The 18,121-nt window shown below is 49.4% G+C and overlaps 7 protein-coding genes across 7 annotated transcripts; 5 read left to right on the plus strand and 2 right to left on the minus strand.

The window, feature by feature from the left end:
* Positions 1-2,784: 2,784 nt before the first annotated feature.
* Positions 2,785-3,388, plus strand: CLUP02_16929 (ribokinase; the record flags this gene model as incomplete). Its single annotated transcript, XM_049295846.1, has 2 exons — positions 2,785-3,128; positions 3,187-3,388. The coding sequence occupies 2 exons, from the start codon at positions 2,785-2,787 to the stop codon at positions 3,386-3,388; spliced, it is 546 nt and encodes a 181-aa protein (XP_049152993.1).
* Positions 3,389-3,424: 36 nt separating this feature from the next.
* On the plus strand, positions 3,425-4,176 carry CLUP02_16930 (uncharacterized protein; the record flags this gene model as incomplete). Its single annotated transcript, XM_049295847.1, has 5 exons — positions 3,425-3,546; positions 3,640-3,772; positions 3,847-3,881; positions 3,939-3,959; positions 4,053-4,176. 5 exons carry the CDS (start codon positions 3,425-3,427, stop codon positions 4,174-4,176), a joined length of 435 nt encoding a protein of 144 aa, XP_049152994.1.
* A 2,684-nt stretch (positions 4,177-6,860) lies between these two features.
* Positions 6,861-9,714, plus strand: CLUP02_16931 (subtilase; the record flags this gene model as incomplete). The annotated part of the gene is made up of 3 exons (XM_049295848.1): positions 6,861-7,004; positions 7,096-7,431; positions 7,486-9,714. 3 exons carry the CDS (start codon positions 6,861-6,863, stop codon positions 9,712-9,714), a joined length of 2,709 nt encoding a protein of 902 aa, XP_049152995.1.
* A 74-nt stretch (positions 9,715-9,788) lies between these two features.
* Positions 9,789-10,520, minus strand: CLUP02_16932 (uncharacterized protein; the record flags this gene model as incomplete). The annotated part of the gene is made up of 3 exons (XM_049295849.1): positions 9,789-9,833; positions 9,890-9,944; positions 10,000-10,520. 3 exons carry the CDS (start codon positions 10,518-10,520, stop codon positions 9,789-9,791), a joined length of 621 nt encoding a protein of 206 aa, XP_049152996.1.
* Positions 10,521-10,608: 88 nt separating this feature from the next.
* Positions 10,609-11,556, plus strand: CLUP02_16933 (uncharacterized protein; the record flags this gene model as incomplete). The annotated part of the gene is made up of 1 exon (XM_049295850.1): positions 10,609-11,556. One exon carries the CDS (start codon positions 10,609-10,611, stop codon positions 11,554-11,556), a length of 948 nt encoding a protein of 315 aa, XP_049152997.1.
* Positions 11,557-13,355: 1,799 nt separating this feature from the next.
* Positions 13,356-14,044, minus strand: CLUP02_16934 (uncharacterized protein; the record flags this gene model as incomplete). The annotated part of the gene is made up of 4 exons (XM_049295851.1): positions 13,356-13,556; positions 13,628-13,745; positions 13,781-13,946; positions 14,008-14,044. The coding sequence occupies 4 exons, from the start codon at positions 14,042-14,044 to the stop codon at positions 13,356-13,358; spliced, it is 522 nt and encodes a 173-aa protein (XP_049152998.1).
* A 1,655-nt stretch (positions 14,045-15,699) lies between these two features.
* Positions 15,700-17,620, plus strand: CLUP02_16935 (C6 zinc finger domain-containing protein; the record flags this gene model as incomplete). Its single annotated transcript, XM_049295852.1, has 2 exons — positions 15,700-15,896; positions 16,018-17,620. 2 exons carry the CDS (start codon positions 15,700-15,702, stop codon positions 17,618-17,620), a joined length of 1,800 nt encoding a protein of 599 aa, XP_049152999.1.
* Between the last annotated feature and the right edge of the window lie 501 nt (positions 17,621-18,121).

Raw genomic sequence — 18,121 nt, forward strand, 5'->3', positions numbered from 1 at the left:
GTATATAACTAAAAGTCGTACTTATTAAAGCGTACTATAGTATTAAAAAAGTAAAAAGGGTATACTAATAGTTAAAAAGGGTATTTAGAATTATTAAAAAGGAAAATTCGGATTCTACCGACGACGAATGCTTCTAGATAGTACTTAAATACTATAATAATACTATAGGGCCTAACGGACTTATACTAATATTATTAATATTTAGAGTATATTTAAGAACGACCTTAGCCTCGCTACTATTACTAAGTATAAGCTAACGAGCCTAAGTAATTAAAAAAGTAATACGGGTACTGCGCGAGGTAAGTATAAGAAGGTAAGTTAACGAAGTAATTACTATACGTAATGGGCCTAATATAGAGGATAATTTAAATATATTACTAAATTCGGATATATAAGTATAGCGCGAAATTACCTAATAGTAGGCTAGGTTATATAAGTTAGTTTTTGTTAATAAGCGCTCTTATATAGTCGCGAGAGATCGTAACTAACTACTCGAAGTATTAATTATAGTAGTCAGACCGTACTATATAGATCCTAACGAGGTAATTTCTAACCTATAAAAAAAAAAAGAGCTAAGGGAAACTATATAACCCGTAGCAAAAGTATAAGAAATCATCCTTAACGAAATCGTCGTAGTAGTACTAATAAACAACGAAGAAAAAGAAATTGCTAAAAGGGTACTAATACTACTAGCGAGACGTTATAAAAGACTACGACGGCAAGCCCTAACGCGGTAATTTATTACTAGCGACGAGGTAATTAATACCTTTTATATAGTAAAAAAGAAAGCTAATTTCGAGCTAGTAGTTAAATTACGTAAGGAAGGTATAATTATAACTATTAAAAAGCCGTATAAGGGATTAGATCTTATCGAAATAAATACTCTTTATAATCGAGGGGTTTATTAATTTATCCTATATAACCTAGAAAAATATATAAACCTTTATATATTTAAATTACGAATAGTTCGTACGATTAAAAAGAAAGGAACACCCTAGCCGTATGAGAAGTTTAAATACGTAATTTAGAGGTATAGTAACGTTAAAAAGATAACGCTACTTATATAATTACTTATTATATAGCGCTATAGCTAATAATTAATAATAGTACTAATAGCATTGCTATAGAAAAAGGGATACGAGATTTAGAGCCGTAATATTACCTAGGCCTATACCTAATCGGCTATAGGGCTTATAAGGAAAATCCTAGCCTATTTACTAAAAGAAATAGCTAGTAAGTACTTAGAAAGCACGATTATTAAAGTACTTAAGCTACTATATAGGCTCGCAAAATCGGGTACTTATTAATAAGCTACTTATTATAATTTTTATATTAATTAATTATTAATAGTTACCTCTATATACGACCCGTGCTTACTAATCGCGGAGTATAAAGGCGACTAATTTAAAATCGTTAGAATATAAACCGACGATATATTAAGCCTATTCGATATTAATTTTATAAAAAAAGAGGATAAGGAGCTCTAGAAAGCGGGCTTTATAACGAAGCTAAAAAAGGTCTTTATAATAAATACCCCCTTAGTATTTAATAATAGGATTCTTATAATTAAAGGGGAAACTATTATTTTTTAATAAAAGAGGTAGGGCGAAAAGATTAACCTCGTTAATCCGAACGTAACTAATATTAAAAAATAGTATAAAACTAAGCTTGCGCGAGGGGTATATATTATAAGTATTTATTAGCCCGAGGTAATTTATAATTACGCTAGGGTAGTATAAATTATAAATTTAACTAAATAAAACGTTAAAGTACTCAATAAGCGGCTTAAGTAGTAATAAACGAATCTCGATCGAGGTCTCGTTTATTACTTAATCGACCTTATAACTAATAAGCTCTACGTTTTTATTAATAAGTTATTTACGAATAATAACGACTTTATTTCGTAATTAGGGTATATTATTATCCTAGCTAATGAGAGTATAAGCGAGAGCGAATTTACTATATATAATAATATAATTTACTACTCGTTAACTAAAAATAAGTAAATAACGAGAAGTATATTAGTATTAGAGGTTTATAATATAATTAATAGCGTTAACTTCTCTTATATAATTTTAATAACGCTAAGGAAGATTACCGATCGAATTAGGTTTTTACTTATTTTAATAGTTATTTATACCGATTCTTACTTACTATATAAATACCTCGTTAAATTAGGAACGACGAAGGAAAAGAGGCTTATAATTAATATCATAGCCCTTAGGTAATCGTACGAAAGGCATAAGATACTCAAGATCCGTTAGATTAATAATAAAAATAACCTCGTAAACGCTTTTATAAAAGTAGTATTAAATAAGGGATTAGAATAATTTATAAGTAATAAAAAAGTTATTATATAAATAGAAAGATAGGTTATATAAAAAGAGTAGAAAAAAGGGGAAAAAGGAGACGACTTAGTAAACGGGCCCGAGGTCGAATTATACCTCTAATTATAATAGTTAAATTAATAAAAAAAAGAGAAAGTTAGTATTAGATTAGAAATTTAATTTAATTGCGGTATATAGCCGACTGCGCAGGGGCTAATTAGGGGCCTTATTTATAATTATTATAGCTAGCCTAACCTATAGTTAGAACCTCCTTTTTATACTTACTACGTAAATATTTAGATAGTTTAATTAATCTCTTTATTAACTATAGTTCGAACTAACTACCCTATAATAGGGATACTAATACCCGGGGACAATAGCGGCCTAGAAGAAGGAGGATTTCAGCTACCCTAAGCAATTTAGAGGCGAAGAATGGCCGAACTTGATCGTAGCGCAGATGGAAATCGATAAGGAGGTCGTTGAGACGATAATTGAAACCGCTAGTCACGCTGGTATCCCATTCTGCTTGAATGCCGCGCTAGCGAGCCCGATCAACCCCGAACTTTATAGGTTCATCACGCATCTCGTGGTCAACGAGTTCGAGGCTGCGATAATGTCCGGCCGTATGCCGGATAATGTGACGGAGAGCACCTGGCCAAGTATTGCCCAGGACTTCCTGAACGTTGGGGTCGAGAACGTGGTTATCACATTGGGTGCAAAAGGTGCCTTCTACGCCGATAAAAAGGTCTCCGGGCACTGTGCTGGATATCCCGTCTCCGTCGTGAATACAACCGGAGCAGGGTGGGTGGTCCATTCTCTTTATATTCAAATGATGTCACAGACTAATACAAGTGATTAGCGACACCTTTACAGGTGCGTATGCGGCCGACTATGTGCGTCAGATATCCAGTGCATCTGGAGAATGGGATATTGAGAGTGCCGTCGTTCGCGCGAACAAAGCTGCTGCTATCTCTGTTGGGAGGATGGGCGCTCAGGGGCACATTCCTTGGGCGGATGAAATTGATCAGTTTGACATAATGGCAGAGATGACTTTTGATTAATCAAGGCAAGCGCCTGTTAATAGTTTGGAAATACCTATGAGATCGTTTGCCCTATCCGCTCATCACCGCTCTGCGATCACGCCGAGAATTGATCTGAAAGGTGCCGGACCGAACGGCGGGAGAGCGGAGGGCCGCGCAGGCACCGGTCCCCGGGTGGAGTCCAAGTTATCGAAAAGAGGATCAAGGAGGGAATTCGTCCCAGGAATTCATGTGACTTTGGTGTAGTATTGTGATGCTGGCCATGACTGAAGGGGCCTAGATCGAGAGGATGTGCAGCGCAAAAGATCGTGGGGTGTTCAGCCGCAATGCGAGGGTGTGCTTTTGCCAGCTTCCGACCTCGGCATAGCCCCTGGAGAAGCCAGTTGCCCCATCTCTCTGTCTTCCGTCTGCTAGTATTCAAAGATGCAGCGTTCCCAGAACTTTTGGAGAGAACAGTATCAATCTGACAACGCCACTAGAATGAGGTTCAAAAGTCCACGACGAGTGTGGATGAGTGAGTATCCTGCAGCTGCAGTAAGTTCTGCTTCGGAAGCAAGGTCATCATCAAAAGGACGCCGAAAGCTCGCGCCTTGTAAACGAGAACGAAATGTCTGGACTCTGTAGCCCCTCGTGCCCCTCATCGCGCCGTGGTTCCTGGTGGCTGCGTGGCTTGCACATGTGGTAGCCCAGCACATGCGCACCCCCGGCCGCCCCTCCTTCTAGAACATGTGCAGATCTACCTCCCCGATCGGGATAGCAACCATAATGTCGGATATTCGATAGTGCCATTCTTGTTGAACTTCTTTTAACATTCTCCAGGCTCCAAGTTCGTCTGGTCACTCTGGTGTGCTTCGAATACCTTCCTATGTGGTCCTAGATCTTGCGTTTGGGTTTTGCGCCCATATCCAGAGAAATGTGCTCATTAGTCACCAAATAGGTACTTAGCAGCCTGGATTGGTCGATGGACCGGATGGAGCATGGTGGATATGCGTACGAGACCTTCATCATTCTGTTACGCACTGGTTTGAGAGGAATAAGTTGCAGGATATTCAAGAGACGCGACATGCCGTCAGCATGAGACCAGATGAGGCAATGGTGCAGGGTGTCTCGGCCTCGGATGTGCCCTTGAAGCCCGCCCGGGGTGCCGCTCCGGCGACGTTGGCGGAGAGGAGAAAGGGAGCTTGCTGATCTTCATCGGGTAGAGACATTCGAACCAACAGCTCCTCGCGTCAGCAAATGAGTCGATCATTTGATTAGCTGACGGGCTTGGAGTCTTGGATCTTGGGCGTAAGGCGTGCCTGGGAGGGCGCAGCTCTCCTGTTGCCAGGCGAAGTACTCCGCGATGGAGAGTGGGGGGCGAAGCTGGAATAGGCACATAGGATGCGAACGATGTGACGCTGCAGATGAATGTTTCTTACTTGTAGAGTTGTTTGCTTGCCTGCTGGTAAAGGTCGAGGATCCAGACTTGGCTCAAATCTTAATGCGCATGCGGGTGAAATTGTTGGTTCCTCTCGTTGCCCGACTGCTCGTGATCGGGCGAATGCGGCGGTGGCTGGCATTGAGGATATCTTGTAGAACGTGAGACCTATTGGACCTTTACCATGCCTCAATAGGCTTTCAACCTATGGAAGAAGTTGTTTCTCCCACAAGCGGTTCTTCTAGATCAAAGTCAAAGGAAAAGAAGTTGTTGATTTGATGTTGTTCAGTTGTAGGAGGAAGAGAGAGCTCTCTAATCAGTACTCGCAGCCGCTGCAGAACCTGGAGGGGTTGAGTGAGGTACCCCTTTTCGGTACGTACCGTGGGCCTCGAGCAAGTGGATCCTTTAATCGCTCAGCTGCCTTTTTAGGCTAGACCGGGATTCATTAGCTAATACAGGTTAAGCGAGAACACACGGGCCATCAGCTTATCGCTTTTACGAATGGCGCTAACAGACGCCTTCCCTCGTGACACCCGCCGCCGTCTCCTTGTCTCCCCATCTTCTTCCTCATATTCCTTGGACCACCTCATGTATCACGACAGGATCCGCCTATGATTCTCACCGGTACCTGAACGAGCGGGGAAATACCTCTATGGAAGTAGAACAGAACTTTGGGAACTTTGTTTCGGCGACCATGCGGCTGTATGCGTCTTTTCTGCAACATCCTCAAGCCATGAACGCCATGAACGCCAAAGACGCCACCATCGATGCGGCCCAGCTCTCTTCAACGACATCGGTCACCAACTCCCGTGTCAGTAGCGATGGCTGCTTTCTTATTGTCAATGTCTCGACTATGCGACAGTGATAATATCCGTACGCAGATATGAATAGCAGCATACCGGACCGGTGCCTGAACCTGCATTGGAGTGCGACAGGTCCACAGGGTGGCACATAACCATTGCCATGTGCCCTTGAAGCAACAAGTACAACCTCTTGGCTGCCTTGCCACACATGATAGCTTCATCAACCCGTCAACGCGGTGTCTAGTACGATAACATCGGACGAAGTACGGCTGGCTACGAGGCAGTTCTCTCAAAGGATCGACCACTCCGCCTGATTCCTCGTCTGGCGAGATGCACCCCCGTGCCCAAATCTGGCCCAAGTGCTCTGCCATGAACTGTCGAACAGCACCCAGACACAGACCATCCATCAACGACCCACGCTATCAAGACAATCCTAGGCCTTGATACCACGTCTTGGCATGCACAGCGGCCGGGTTGTGGAGGACATCTCAAGGCGGTAGGTGTCCAACGAACGGCGCACCCGTACCGCACGCCATTCGCACTATTGGACCCCGCCTGGCCTGCATCCTCTGCGCCGTGCCATCCACTGCATCCCAACGAGGAAGCTCATCCAAGTCTTGGCGGCTCTCCGAAAGAACAACCTCCATTGACCGGCATCAACGTCCAAGACTGCGACTCGCCCGTCTGGACCCTTGCGAAATTACACTCTCGTTGTTTGCCCCAGATAGCACGGCCCGCGCCTCATGGGTCGCGCCATTCAACCGCCGGGCGAGCATGCCTATTCTCTTTCTGTCTCTCTATGCTTCGGCTTCCCCATCCCCCAGTCTTTGGACCTTGCAGCAAAGCACTCGATTTTCAACGCGACTCTGCACCTGGCCATGCAACTAAACATGCGCACACAAGACAGATGCAGCTAGCTGCGTACAACTTGGTAGCTCTGACCAATGAGCAAGCCTCTGAATCCTGGATATCACGTCTTTAACAGGGGATATGAGCAAGGTAGCTTCGTCTTCCTCGTACTACCTCTCTTAACGTCTCTTGCTATGCCGGGCTTAAGACTGGCCTCACTGCTAAGCAGGCATGGGCTCATGGGCATCTGCCTCCCGGAATCGGCGACGCCACCTTACGGGCATCTGGTCGTCAGCGAGAAGCGCGAGATAAGGACTACTTAAACCACGCCGCCGCCGCGATGCCATCTTGACATGGTTTCCTTCGGTAGCTTTGCGCTCTCTCACCCTCGTTCATACCAAGGCAAGACCCAGCACCCGGCAAGATGCGCATCTCGGCCACTGTTTCCGCCTTCGCCCTCGCTCTCCACCTTGGAGGCGTTGCGGCCCTCGGCCCTCGTCAAGAAGCCAGCGATGAGAAGGAGACTCCCACCTTCATCGCCAAGAGCTTCATCATCGAATACGCTCCTGTGAGTGCCCGCTGCGCGTGGCTGCTGCCCGAAGAAAGCCTTCCCACAGGTTGTAGTCCCCAGCTGACACTCACCGTCTTTCTTACTCTAGGGTTCCAGTGCTCGCGTTCGTCGTCAAAATGTCGCCTCCACAGACGGCATCACCGTCGTCAAGGAGTTCGCCAGCAACGTCTTCTCCGGTGCCAGCATCGAGACTGACACCTTCACTCTCGACACCCTGCAGGAGCTCCCAGACGTCGTCAACGTCTGGGTCAACGAGCAGATCAAGCTTGCGCCGACGGAACCCAAGGCTGCTGCGCCTGAGGATGCTCCCACATATTCGACACACAATGCCACTGGTGTAGCCAAGCTTCACGCCCAGGGCATCTTTGGTAAGGGTGTCAAGGTTGGTGTTGTTGATACCGGTATCTGGTACAAGCACCCTGCTGTAAGTTGGAGCTGCGCCCATCGTGAATGCGAACATACACTTACAACATAACAGCTGGGTGGCGGTTTCGGCCCTGGTTTCAAGGTCGCCGATGGCTACGACTTTGTCGGTGATGGTTCATACCCGGCCAGCGGTCCCAAGGCGCCCGATGAAGATCCTCTCGACACCCGCGGCCACGGTACCCACGTTGCTGGTATCGTCGCTGGCAAGACTGACTCGTGGGTCGGTGTCGCCCCCGAGGCCACTCTTCACGCTTACAAGGTCTTCTCCAACGCGGCGTCTACCGACACGGCTACTCTCATTGAGTCATTCCTTGCCGCGTACGACGACGGTGTCGACATCATCACTGCCAGTATCGGTGGCTCCAACGGCTGGTCTAACAACGCTTGGGCCGAAGTTGCTTCCCGTTTGGTTGATGAGGGCATCGTCGTCACCATTTCCGCTGGAAACAGCGGTGCCAGCGGCCCTTTCTACGGTAGCTCTGGATCGTCCGGCAACAATGTCATTGCTGTGGCTTCCGTCGAGACGGAGGTTTTCCCAGCCATCCCCTTCGAAGCTACCTACGGCGGCAGCGAGACCGTTCGCGTCGGATACCTTCCTGCGGGAACCTACTTCCCCAACACCATTATCGACTGGCCGATTGTCGCCCTCAACACCGATACGAGTGCCACCGCTGATGGCTGCACGCCCTACCCGGCGGGCAGCCCCGACTTGACGGGCAAGATTCCCTTGGTTCGTAGAGGAACCTGCACATTCCAGGTGAAGCAAGAGAACCTTGCTGCCCTGGGCGCGAAGTACATCCTCATTTACAACAACGCATCGCCCATGACGACTCCCAGCACCAGCAACACTGACAGCCAGATCGCCATGATCACTGCCGACTCCGGTGCTGCCTTCATCAACGCCATCAAGGCCAACACCACCGTCACTGCTGACTTCTCGGTCAACCCCGAGATCCCAATTGCTCTCGACTACCCGGCTGGAAACCGCCCCAACATCTTCACTAGCTGGGGTCTGCTGTACGACAACCAGCTAAAGCCTGACATTGCCGCCCCCGGTGGTAATATCTTCTCTACCTACCTCGACGGAACCTACTCCATCCTGTCGGGCACGAGCATGGCCTGCCCTTACGTGGCTGGTGTCGCCGCGCTCTACATCTCTGAGAAGGGTGGTCGCAGCGTCCAGGGCAAGGGTTTCGCTCGTGCTCTGTCCCGTCGCATCATCTCTAGTGGTTACGCTCTGCCTTGGTCCGATGGAACTGCTACGGACTATGGCTACAGCGCACCCCCCGCCCAGGTTGGTAATGGTCAGATCGACGCCTGGAAGATTCTCAACTACAACACTCAGCTCGAATTTGAGAAGATCCAGCTCAACGACACCCGCTACTTCAGCCGGTACCACGATGTTACCGTCACCAACAACGGCAAGTCAGATGTCACCTACAAGTTCTCCGTTCAGCCCGGTGCTGGTGTGGATGCCCTCGCCTGGATCCCCGCCACCTCCAGCCTTCCCGGAACTAAGCGCGTCAAGACCTTTGCCCAACTTGCCCCCAAGACGTACACTCCGGACATCAGCCTTCCTCGTGACTTCACCCTGAAGGCTGGCGAGACTAAGACTGTGTCCGTTAACTTCAACAACCCCGACAACCTTGGCTGGAACGCGACCGGCCTGCCGCTCTACGGAGGCAAGGTCGTCATCCAGGGCAGCAACGGCGAGCAAGTCTCAGTTCCCTATGCCGGTGTCGGTGCCGATCTCCGCAACACCCTTGGCGGTGTCCACGAGGCTGGCTGGCCGCAATCGGTCTCAACCGTGAACGATATTCCCATTAGCCAGAAGGCGTCGTACTCCTTTGATCTCAGCATTGAGGCTCAGGACTTCCCTAGGATCTTCCAGAAGCTCCTTTGGGGAACCCGCCAGACACGTTGGGACATTTACGAGGCTGGCTGGACTGAACGCCAGTGGGTCTACCCTCCCGTTGAGGGCCAGAACGGTTACATTGGTTCGGCCGCATCGTGGGTCGGCTCTGGCGAAATCCAGACTTTTGACCCGGCGCAGTATGACCCCAACGATACCTTCACCTACCCCATCACCGACATCTACCGCAACGCTGGCGCGACCTACCACGAGCACTGGTGGTTCGGCAAGCTGGGCAACGGCACGCAGATTGCGCCTGGTAACTACACCTTGCGCTTTGCCGCTCTCCGTCCTTTCGGAAACCCCACGCACGCGGACAACTGGGATGTCTACAAGACCCCTCAGATCCAGGTCACGGGAAAGTACTAGACGTAACGGCTTAGTCTTACGAGCGCATAGTATGATATAGTAATGATTTAATACAACCATAATTATTCTGAGAATTAGCCAATGCTTTGATAAAATTGAGTGAGGTCTTGGACAGCAAACTTCACAGAAGTGTGTCCAGATCGGCCAATTCTAACCGGACCCCGCCTCCCTTCACGAAAGTCCCCATACTACATCCTGATGCCGATTGCTGCAGCTCGGTTACAAGTTCGCTCAATTGCCTCGCGTCAGCCTCACGCATGGCGGTATGAACGTACAGCAGCCTACATGATGCGGTCCTTCATCGAGATACGCAAAGTAGCAAAGATTCTCAGATGACCATTGACCACTCGTTTGTCGTGCATATTGGCCCCGCCGCTAATGCATAGAGCGTATTTTTTTGTAGACTGCATCGACAAAGTAACGGCTGTTAGTAGAAGCGAGGCAAGCGGGCTCACTGCCTCGCGGCCCGCGCCGCAGAAGTGGGCTTGATCGAGCTGTGATGGTTGGTAGGTAGGGTTCGGCCTTGCAGACCGAGATCCTGATGCGATGGTGATGTTCAGTTCAACAGATGTGAGTGACAGCCCACGCGTATGCAGGTCCCGCGTAAAACTTGATTTAAGCACATGTGAATGAGGAGATTGAGGGAATTGGTTGGCCGGTGCCTTTCGTTGCTGATCTTGGCTCTTTGCTTTGTGTCGCTGTACCTGACTTCCTTGCGTAGGAGCTGTAGTATGTCCTGGCAGAAGACATATGTCAATTGAAAGAGATATATCTTGGCCAAGACTCCCTCGGTTGCTACCAAGCATTGGGAAATAAGAGAGCAAGCTATGATCCATACCTTCTAGTATCATTCTTTACAGTACATACATTCCGCATTCGCAACCCAACGACAAGATGACGATCGAAGAGCAGCCTGAGCAATTCAGCAACACGCGCAAAGCCGACTTCAAATCAATCTACAACCAGCCCGATCCCCGCGCTTACTTCGCGGCTCTGACGCCGCTCCAATACCAAATCCCGCAGCAGGCACTTCCCTTTGTGAGCCGCATTCTCCAGCACATCTCCGCGAGGGACCCATCCCCGACCTCAAACGGCGATGATGCTGTGACCGCAGCAAACCAAGTCAAGGTCCTGGATGTATGCTCTTCGTACGGGATCAACGCCGCCCTCCTCCGCCACGACATCGATATGAACGCGTTGGCGGAACACTACGCCTCTACCCCGAAACTCTACTCTCGGGAGCAGATTGAGGCTGACGAGCGGTTCTTCGCGGGACGTAGATGGCGGCGCGAGCATGATTCGAAGAATGAAGTAGAGGTAATCGGCTTAGACGTCGCACCGGAAGCGATATTGTATTCTCTAAAAACAGGCCTCCACGCAGCCGGCTTCACGGAGAACCTCGAAACCCACGACCCCTCACCAGACCTCCGCCAAGCGCTCCGCGATGTCAAGCTTGTGGTGTGGACAGGCGGGGTAGGCTACGTCGGCGCCTCGACCTTCAGCCGCATCGCCGCCGCAGCGAGGGCATCTTCGCCGTCGTCTCCCTCGCAGTTGTGGATGGTGACGTTTGTGCTGCGCGTCTTCTCGTTTGATGAGGTTGCGGAGAGGTTGAGGACGGAGTTTGGGCTTGTGACGGAGAAGGTTGAGGGGAGGGTTTTTCGGCAGAGGAGGTTTAGTTCGAGGGAGGAGCAGATGGCTGCGGTTGAGGATGTTAGGCGGAAGGGGCTTGACGAGAGGGGGTTGGAGGGGGACGGGTGGTTCTGGGCGGAGTGTTGGGTTACGAGGCCTGAGGGTTCGAGGGAGGAGGTTGGAGAGTTGATTGAGGGTTTGAGGTTGTTGTGAGAGATAGGGTATTGGTGACTGGATCTTTGCTCTCCTATCTTGTTGAGTGTAGACTGGAGGATTGGCTCGGAGGTCCGATATCTGGAACGAGCTGTATAGTCCTTTAGGTGAAAAAGGTAAGCCGAGAGTGTCGTCGAAGCAGTCTCCGTCGCTGGTCGTTTACCGTGCCTTTTGATCCGCAGATGATAGAGCCAATGATGTCGAAGAGACGACCCTTAGACGCCACGTAGCTGGAACCAATTCACAGTCGGACTTGGTGTTTCTCGTAGGGTCTGGCAGCTTTAGAACCCAAGCAACCGCATACAGGCGAGATTCTGCCTCTCAAAATAGAAGCGTGTGGTCGACAACTGTCTCAAGACGATTTCTCATGGTGCTGAACTGTTAGGTAGTCGGCAGGTTTGGGTTTCGCAGCAGAGCCGCGTCGAACATGGCGGCACTGTAGAAGCGTAGAGTTGGATCGCGATGGGCTGTCGAGTGACGAGCAAAGTGGCATGAAGAACTCGCAGTGTTCCTCGAGGCTGATCCAATCTAGACTCGATCGATAAAACCGTCAGGTTGTTCAGCGTCTCTCAGCTGACAGAGTTTTCCGACTTTGGTGACTGGGACTCGGTTTTGATCCGAGAAGCGCTAGTATGTCTGTCCGTCGGCGTGGAGTCTCGTGAGGGGTCAATTTCCATCATGCAATTGTGACAGTCCTTCGAAGCCCAGGCTTGTGTAGAAGAAACGCATTGCTGAGGTACGTAAGATGTTAGCTCTTCAGCACTCGAAACTGGTTGCAAGATCGACGGCTATCGCGAGTCGACTTTGAGGTTTCAGGTATTTGTCAAACCTTTTGCTTGGCCCTTTGGCACGCGCACTCTTTGCATCTCTGATGCTGGAGGGTGCGAGGGATTCGATGCATTGCGTCGTTTCTATCCGTTTCCAAGGAGAGGCCACCCCATCTGTCGCGGTTTGCATCAATGATAGATCGATCGTCTCCTGATAAGGTAAGGTCGCTCCTTAACAGCTCTCTAGCAAGTTGACAACTTTCACTCGGACTCAACTATTCCCATGTCGAAAACGGTAACAAAAAGACTTTGCGCCAACGCCAAGGCAGCAACTGTCATACTGAGCTGAGTAGATTTACGCTTAATACTAGCGTACCATAAGGACCATAACCAACCAAGAAGGTGAAGTGCACTCGGACCTCGAAAGAACAGGAGATTCTCACGGTTTGTCTCAGCTCGCAATTTCCCTCAACTGGTGAATTGGTGAATGCACATAGTTAAGATGGTCGACTCGATTTGGAGCCCCATCTACCCACCACCGTGTCCAGGTGCACCTCGATACCCGCAGACCAGTCACACCACTCACAACGTAGACCCGCGCCCCTCGGACACGCTTACCGTGGTAGGGTACATTTCTATATGCAAACCGTTACGGAAAAGACCGATTCGTGTGGAAAAGACCGAGTAGCACCGACCGACAGATGATTGATCTGCTTACCAGGGCTGGCACAGACACGTAGGCCATAAGGGATCTTCATTGCCATTGGATCAAGAATTCTTTACAACATTCCTTGACGGAACAATATTCAGCAGTAAACCTGTCGATGTGATTCCTACGATAAGATTCGAAGAACGCCTTACCTGAGTTGCATGGGTCAGACCAGAACTCTAGGACGGACTTTTTTTGCGGGTGGGTCGAGGCCTCCGAGCCCAAGCCTCCCCCTGTGTTGCTTAAGCCCCATGGATGTTTATGTTACATGAGGGACCCTTGACAGACTTGCATGTCTTATGCGGGGGGCGCCGTTGATAGTCTCAGGATATTGAAGCTATTGCCAATTGGAGGTTATCTCCGCGGAACTCGGGGGATGTTCCCCATATTGCTCTGTACCGATTGCCATTACTATATTCGTACTTGTGGTATCCGTATCCCTCTCCAGTATATCTACTGGTGCCGAGAGGCCCAAGCTTCCAATCCTTGTACAAGGTCCCTATTCGCATAATCCATATTCGCTGCTATCATTTACCTAGTAGTAACATGCATCGACGAATGAATCATCTGGTGAAATCAAAGCAAAGGGACCTACTTCAGTTGATTGAGGCTGTTCTCGGTGCTTGGTCTGATGAACACCGCCTGGTGTCTCATGCAAGCTACAGCTGTCAGTGAGACTCGTCGCGGCGCGGACGTCCACCCTCCAGTGAGAGCTGGTGTCACCATGTCATCCCATGTTATCGGGCACGTCTGCTTCAGAGCTTGTTTCTGGCCCGTAGACGAATCTTGCAGATCGACACTGACACGGCCGAGCTTAGACTTGGCTGGGGAAGCACCCCCTTGAGCTCGTGTCTCAAAATACAAAGCTCTGCCTGAATTAAAGCCGTGGAAAAGATATCTTTCCATGGCGGAGTCTATCAGATCGGATGACATCTCGTACCTCGTCGAGTCAAATTTCAGCATTGCATGTTGTACGCGTGGCCACAACCGATCCGGCGATACATTGTGGCATTTTTGGTGATCTCGTGTGTGCAAACTTACCTTCACCCCGAGCTACAAAAGTTCATGGCCTGCCTAATGTGACGGCCAATCAATGACTTCAAGCCAGAACATTCCTAAGCGCGTCACGCATCGGCTATTGGCAGTATGCCAACCAAACGACTGGCTATCCAGCATCTGCTTTAGCGCATCGTTAAGTTCCTAGTGCTAGAAACGTTTCGGTCAGTGACATCAAACGCGCATCGTAGCTCATCGGGAACTGGGCAGAACATGCCTTGGAAATCTTATGACGCGTAGCCAAGTTTAGTCAAGTTGAGACGCTGCCGGCGTTGGTAACTAGCGTGGCACAGGACGGGTCTTGGGGACCCAGTGTGGGTAAGCATGTCAATGATCCTAGATAGATTGTCCAAGCATGGTAAGTTTTGGGGCCAAGAGCTGGAGACATTGATGCCAGTGGAACGCGAGCGCGAAGCCCCTGATTCACTCCAAGGGCAGTCACCAATTTGTGCATTCAACGGGTGCAAGTCTTCGGCATTTAGTTCACAATGTGGAATGATGGGAAGATTCACTAGTAGAACTTACGTTAAGAGGTGACTCCCAAAGACAAAAATAGAGTTGACAGCCAAGGGGATCGTTGTCCGACGACTTTAGCTATCTCTCTAGCCAGGCTTAATGGTAGGAAACGTCAACCTACAAGCTCTAATCGTTAGTTTGTACTCCGTAGACAGACTTGAAATAACAACGATACTACGTTGCAAGCGTTCGTGTTCTAGGCAGCAGCCAATTTGAGTTTCACATGTTCCAGGCCTAAGTTCCCTGTAGATTTAAAGGCCCGGCGCTAGAAGCCACGGAGCTTCGGAGGCTTGAGGGAAGACTAACCTACAATTGGCGGCGGCCTTACGCCGTTATTCCGAATTGTAGCACAGACGACCGGCACTCGATGCCGAGTCCAACTTGCCGTTGGAAAATGTGACCTGGGCAGGGATGTTGGTTGTCGAGAGAGATCTGAGACTGGGCCACTTGAATCTCCAGACTCCACGGACCACGGGGCGAGAGCCAAGAGTGTATGTCCATCTCAGGGGAGACGGGGAAGAAACTAGGAGTTGGCGGGCATCATCGGCTAGTCAAACTCTTTTGAGAACCCCCGAGAAACGTGACGAGACTGATACTCGGCCTCGTAGGGCTGAAAGAAGCGTTTTACTCAATCTATCGGCGTCGCCGTGTGGTCCACGCCGGCTAGGCAGCTGTTTTTCTCTTCTCGGTGGGCTTGATTAGGACAATTTGGAGTCTTTAAAACTGCCTCACCATCACCAGCCCCATAATTCATGAGGTAAAAACTTACGTTTTGTCTATGTGATTGGCTACGTCGTAAAAGACTAAACCTAGCGCCCAAACGCATGTCGATTCTGACGAAGGGGCTGACGTCGCAGGGACCAGCCAGGGGCATACGGCGGCCGAGGGTCGCGATCGTCCGGATTCGACACGTTGGCTTTATATAGTGGGCGCCGCCCGAACGCGCCAATCTTGGCAAGTGTATCCCCTGTCTTAGTTCCTGCGCCCGCACAACCCGATTTCCGAGAGAGCCTCACTCCCAACGGTGTACGGAGTACTGAATTCAGCATTCGACGGCCTGTCAGTGGCTACCTTGCCCTCTTACCAGTGAATCCTATGCGCCTAGATACGCTCGCATATACTATTACGCACACTACGCAACCGAAGCCGACCATGTCATTGGATACCTCGATCCCGGGTACGGGAGTCTTCTCGGTGGTACCCGCACCCAAGAAACCCAAGCGGACTAGGGCGAGCGCATCAAAGGTCAGGACCGGATGTCTAACATGGTTTGTGACAACACTGATGCCACTGTAGTTTATTAAAGACTGGTTCAACTGACGCCACCTACCCTATTGACAGCAAGTAAGGCTTCTCCGCCTCGCCCTACAACTATCGACTGTGCTGCTTCATCCTCCACGTAGACAACTCTAGTTCTCCAGCAGCTAACAAATATTCCGTTCTCAGAGCCCGACATGTAAAGTGCGATGAAGCGAAGCCGTTCTGTAAGCGGTGTAGCAAGGACAAACACAAGTGCGATGGATATCCGACCTCGCTCCCAAGCAAACGGCCGAGCCCGGCATCATCATGCTCGACCCGCTCGATTCCACCATCTCGGAGGCGATTTATCAACTCAGTAATGCCGCTATCGCCTCCTGTAGATTGGGACGTCTCCGGTACAACCCTCGAGAGGTTGATGTTCCACCACGTCAACCGATGTACTGTCCCGGATTTCGGAACTGCCACACCTCTCGCCAAGTTATGGAGCAACTACATCCTGCCACTGGGCTACTACTCAGACTCGGTAAAGCATGCAATCATTGCGCTCGGCGTGGCTCACAGGGGATTTCTTGAGAACCCATACTTTGACGAACAACCTTCCGAATCCGCCTTAGCGTTCAACGATCTAGCCGTGAGGCACTACCGAAAGGCCGTCTCAGAGACGATACAGATCATGGCTGATCCATCACCTGTCAACATTCGAATCACGCTCATCTGCTGTCTAGTATTTGTTTGTTACGAGATTGTGCGAGGTCAATACGACAAGGCTATCCAGCATCTGAGGGCTGGGTCCAAAGTCCTCGAGTCACTCCACCAAGCAGCCATACTTAATCAACGCGACCCCTCATCCCTGTCGGCCTACGACAGACAGCTGGCAGACACGGTAAAGAAACACTTTGACCAGTTGTGCGACATCACAACCATGTTCACATGTGTCGGCATGGACACCTCCATGCTCATTGAAGACGAGGTCGTCCCCGATCTATCTTACTTCACACAGCCAGAACCCGAAGACGAGCGCAACACGCCGTTCGAAAACGTATCCGAAGCCCGGCATCGGCTGCACTTTGTCGAGTTGACGTTCTCGGACGCCTTTGAAGACAGCTGGTTTTGCGAATCCGATAATTGCTGGCACTCAGGCCCCTCGGCTTGCATTGCGCCGGAGCCTCCGCAAGAGATGCAGGACCAGCAAAAGGCAGCGTGGGAGGAGGCAACAAGGCTTTTCGACATTTGGTGTTGCCGGTTCGATTTGTTGCAAGAGAACCTACCGGATGTACTGGAGCCGGCGGACCTGAACGAGCTCAAAGCCCTTCGCTTCTCTCGTAAAAGCTGGGAGATTTCCAATGCCCAAGAAGGGCCGTGTGCCATGAAGGATAGCAGTATGGCCGAACTGCACGGGCTCGTTGATATGGCCGAGGAGGTTGTGGCCAGCAGGGAAGGACTTCCCAGGCCCATGTTTGCTCTCGCGGCAGACATTGTTCCCTCGCTTGCATACATCTGCGCCTTTTGCGACAATGTTGACCTCGAACGGAGGATCGTCGATGTTCTCCGTGGCATGAAGCGGAGAGAGGGAATGTGGGACAGCCGGGAATTGGCGAATCTGTATGATCTCGTCATCCAGGCCAAGACTGGCAACCAGTGGAAGGAGGAATACAACTGGGAGACACTACCCAGTCTTGCGAGAATGATGGCAAATATGTCTTTGTCTGGTTCGGGGGATCGAGCAGGACCGCCGAGTCCCTTGGCTTTGCTTTGAGATTACGGCATTGACAGAAGCGTGGATTTATTTGTTTGTTTGTACTATTTTACGCCGTGATGTCCTTAAGTAAGGCGAAAGGCGACTATATCGCGTTAAAATTATAAGACCGTATGCCGTGCCCCGTAGAGCCTATATAATACCCTCTTATAAAATAATATAATATATACTCTAAGATTAACCCTTTTACTTAAGTATAGCCCCTTATAATATCTTATAACCTAGAGTAGATATACTTAGTAAGGTTCGAGTATTATATTAATAATATAATAAACTAACTAAGTAGTATTTTATATATTTATAAAAAGACCGTCGTCGTACTATAATAAGTATTACTGCCCGAGGTAAAGAGTCTAGCTCCTTTAGTAAGTAGAGGGAGAATAGTATAATATAAAGTAGTAAAGTAAGGGGAGGAGGTATATAATATATATCGTATTATAAGGTAATATAATATATTATATAATAAGGTAAAGTATTAATATAACGTAAATAAAGAGTAAT

The sequence above is a fragment of the Colletotrichum lupini genome, chromosome 9 (genome assembly GCF_023278565.1).
Source record: "Colletotrichum lupini chromosome 9, complete sequence".
Lineage (NCBI taxonomy): Eukaryota > Fungi > Ascomycota > Sordariomycetes > Glomerellales > Glomerellaceae > Colletotrichum > Colletotrichum lupini.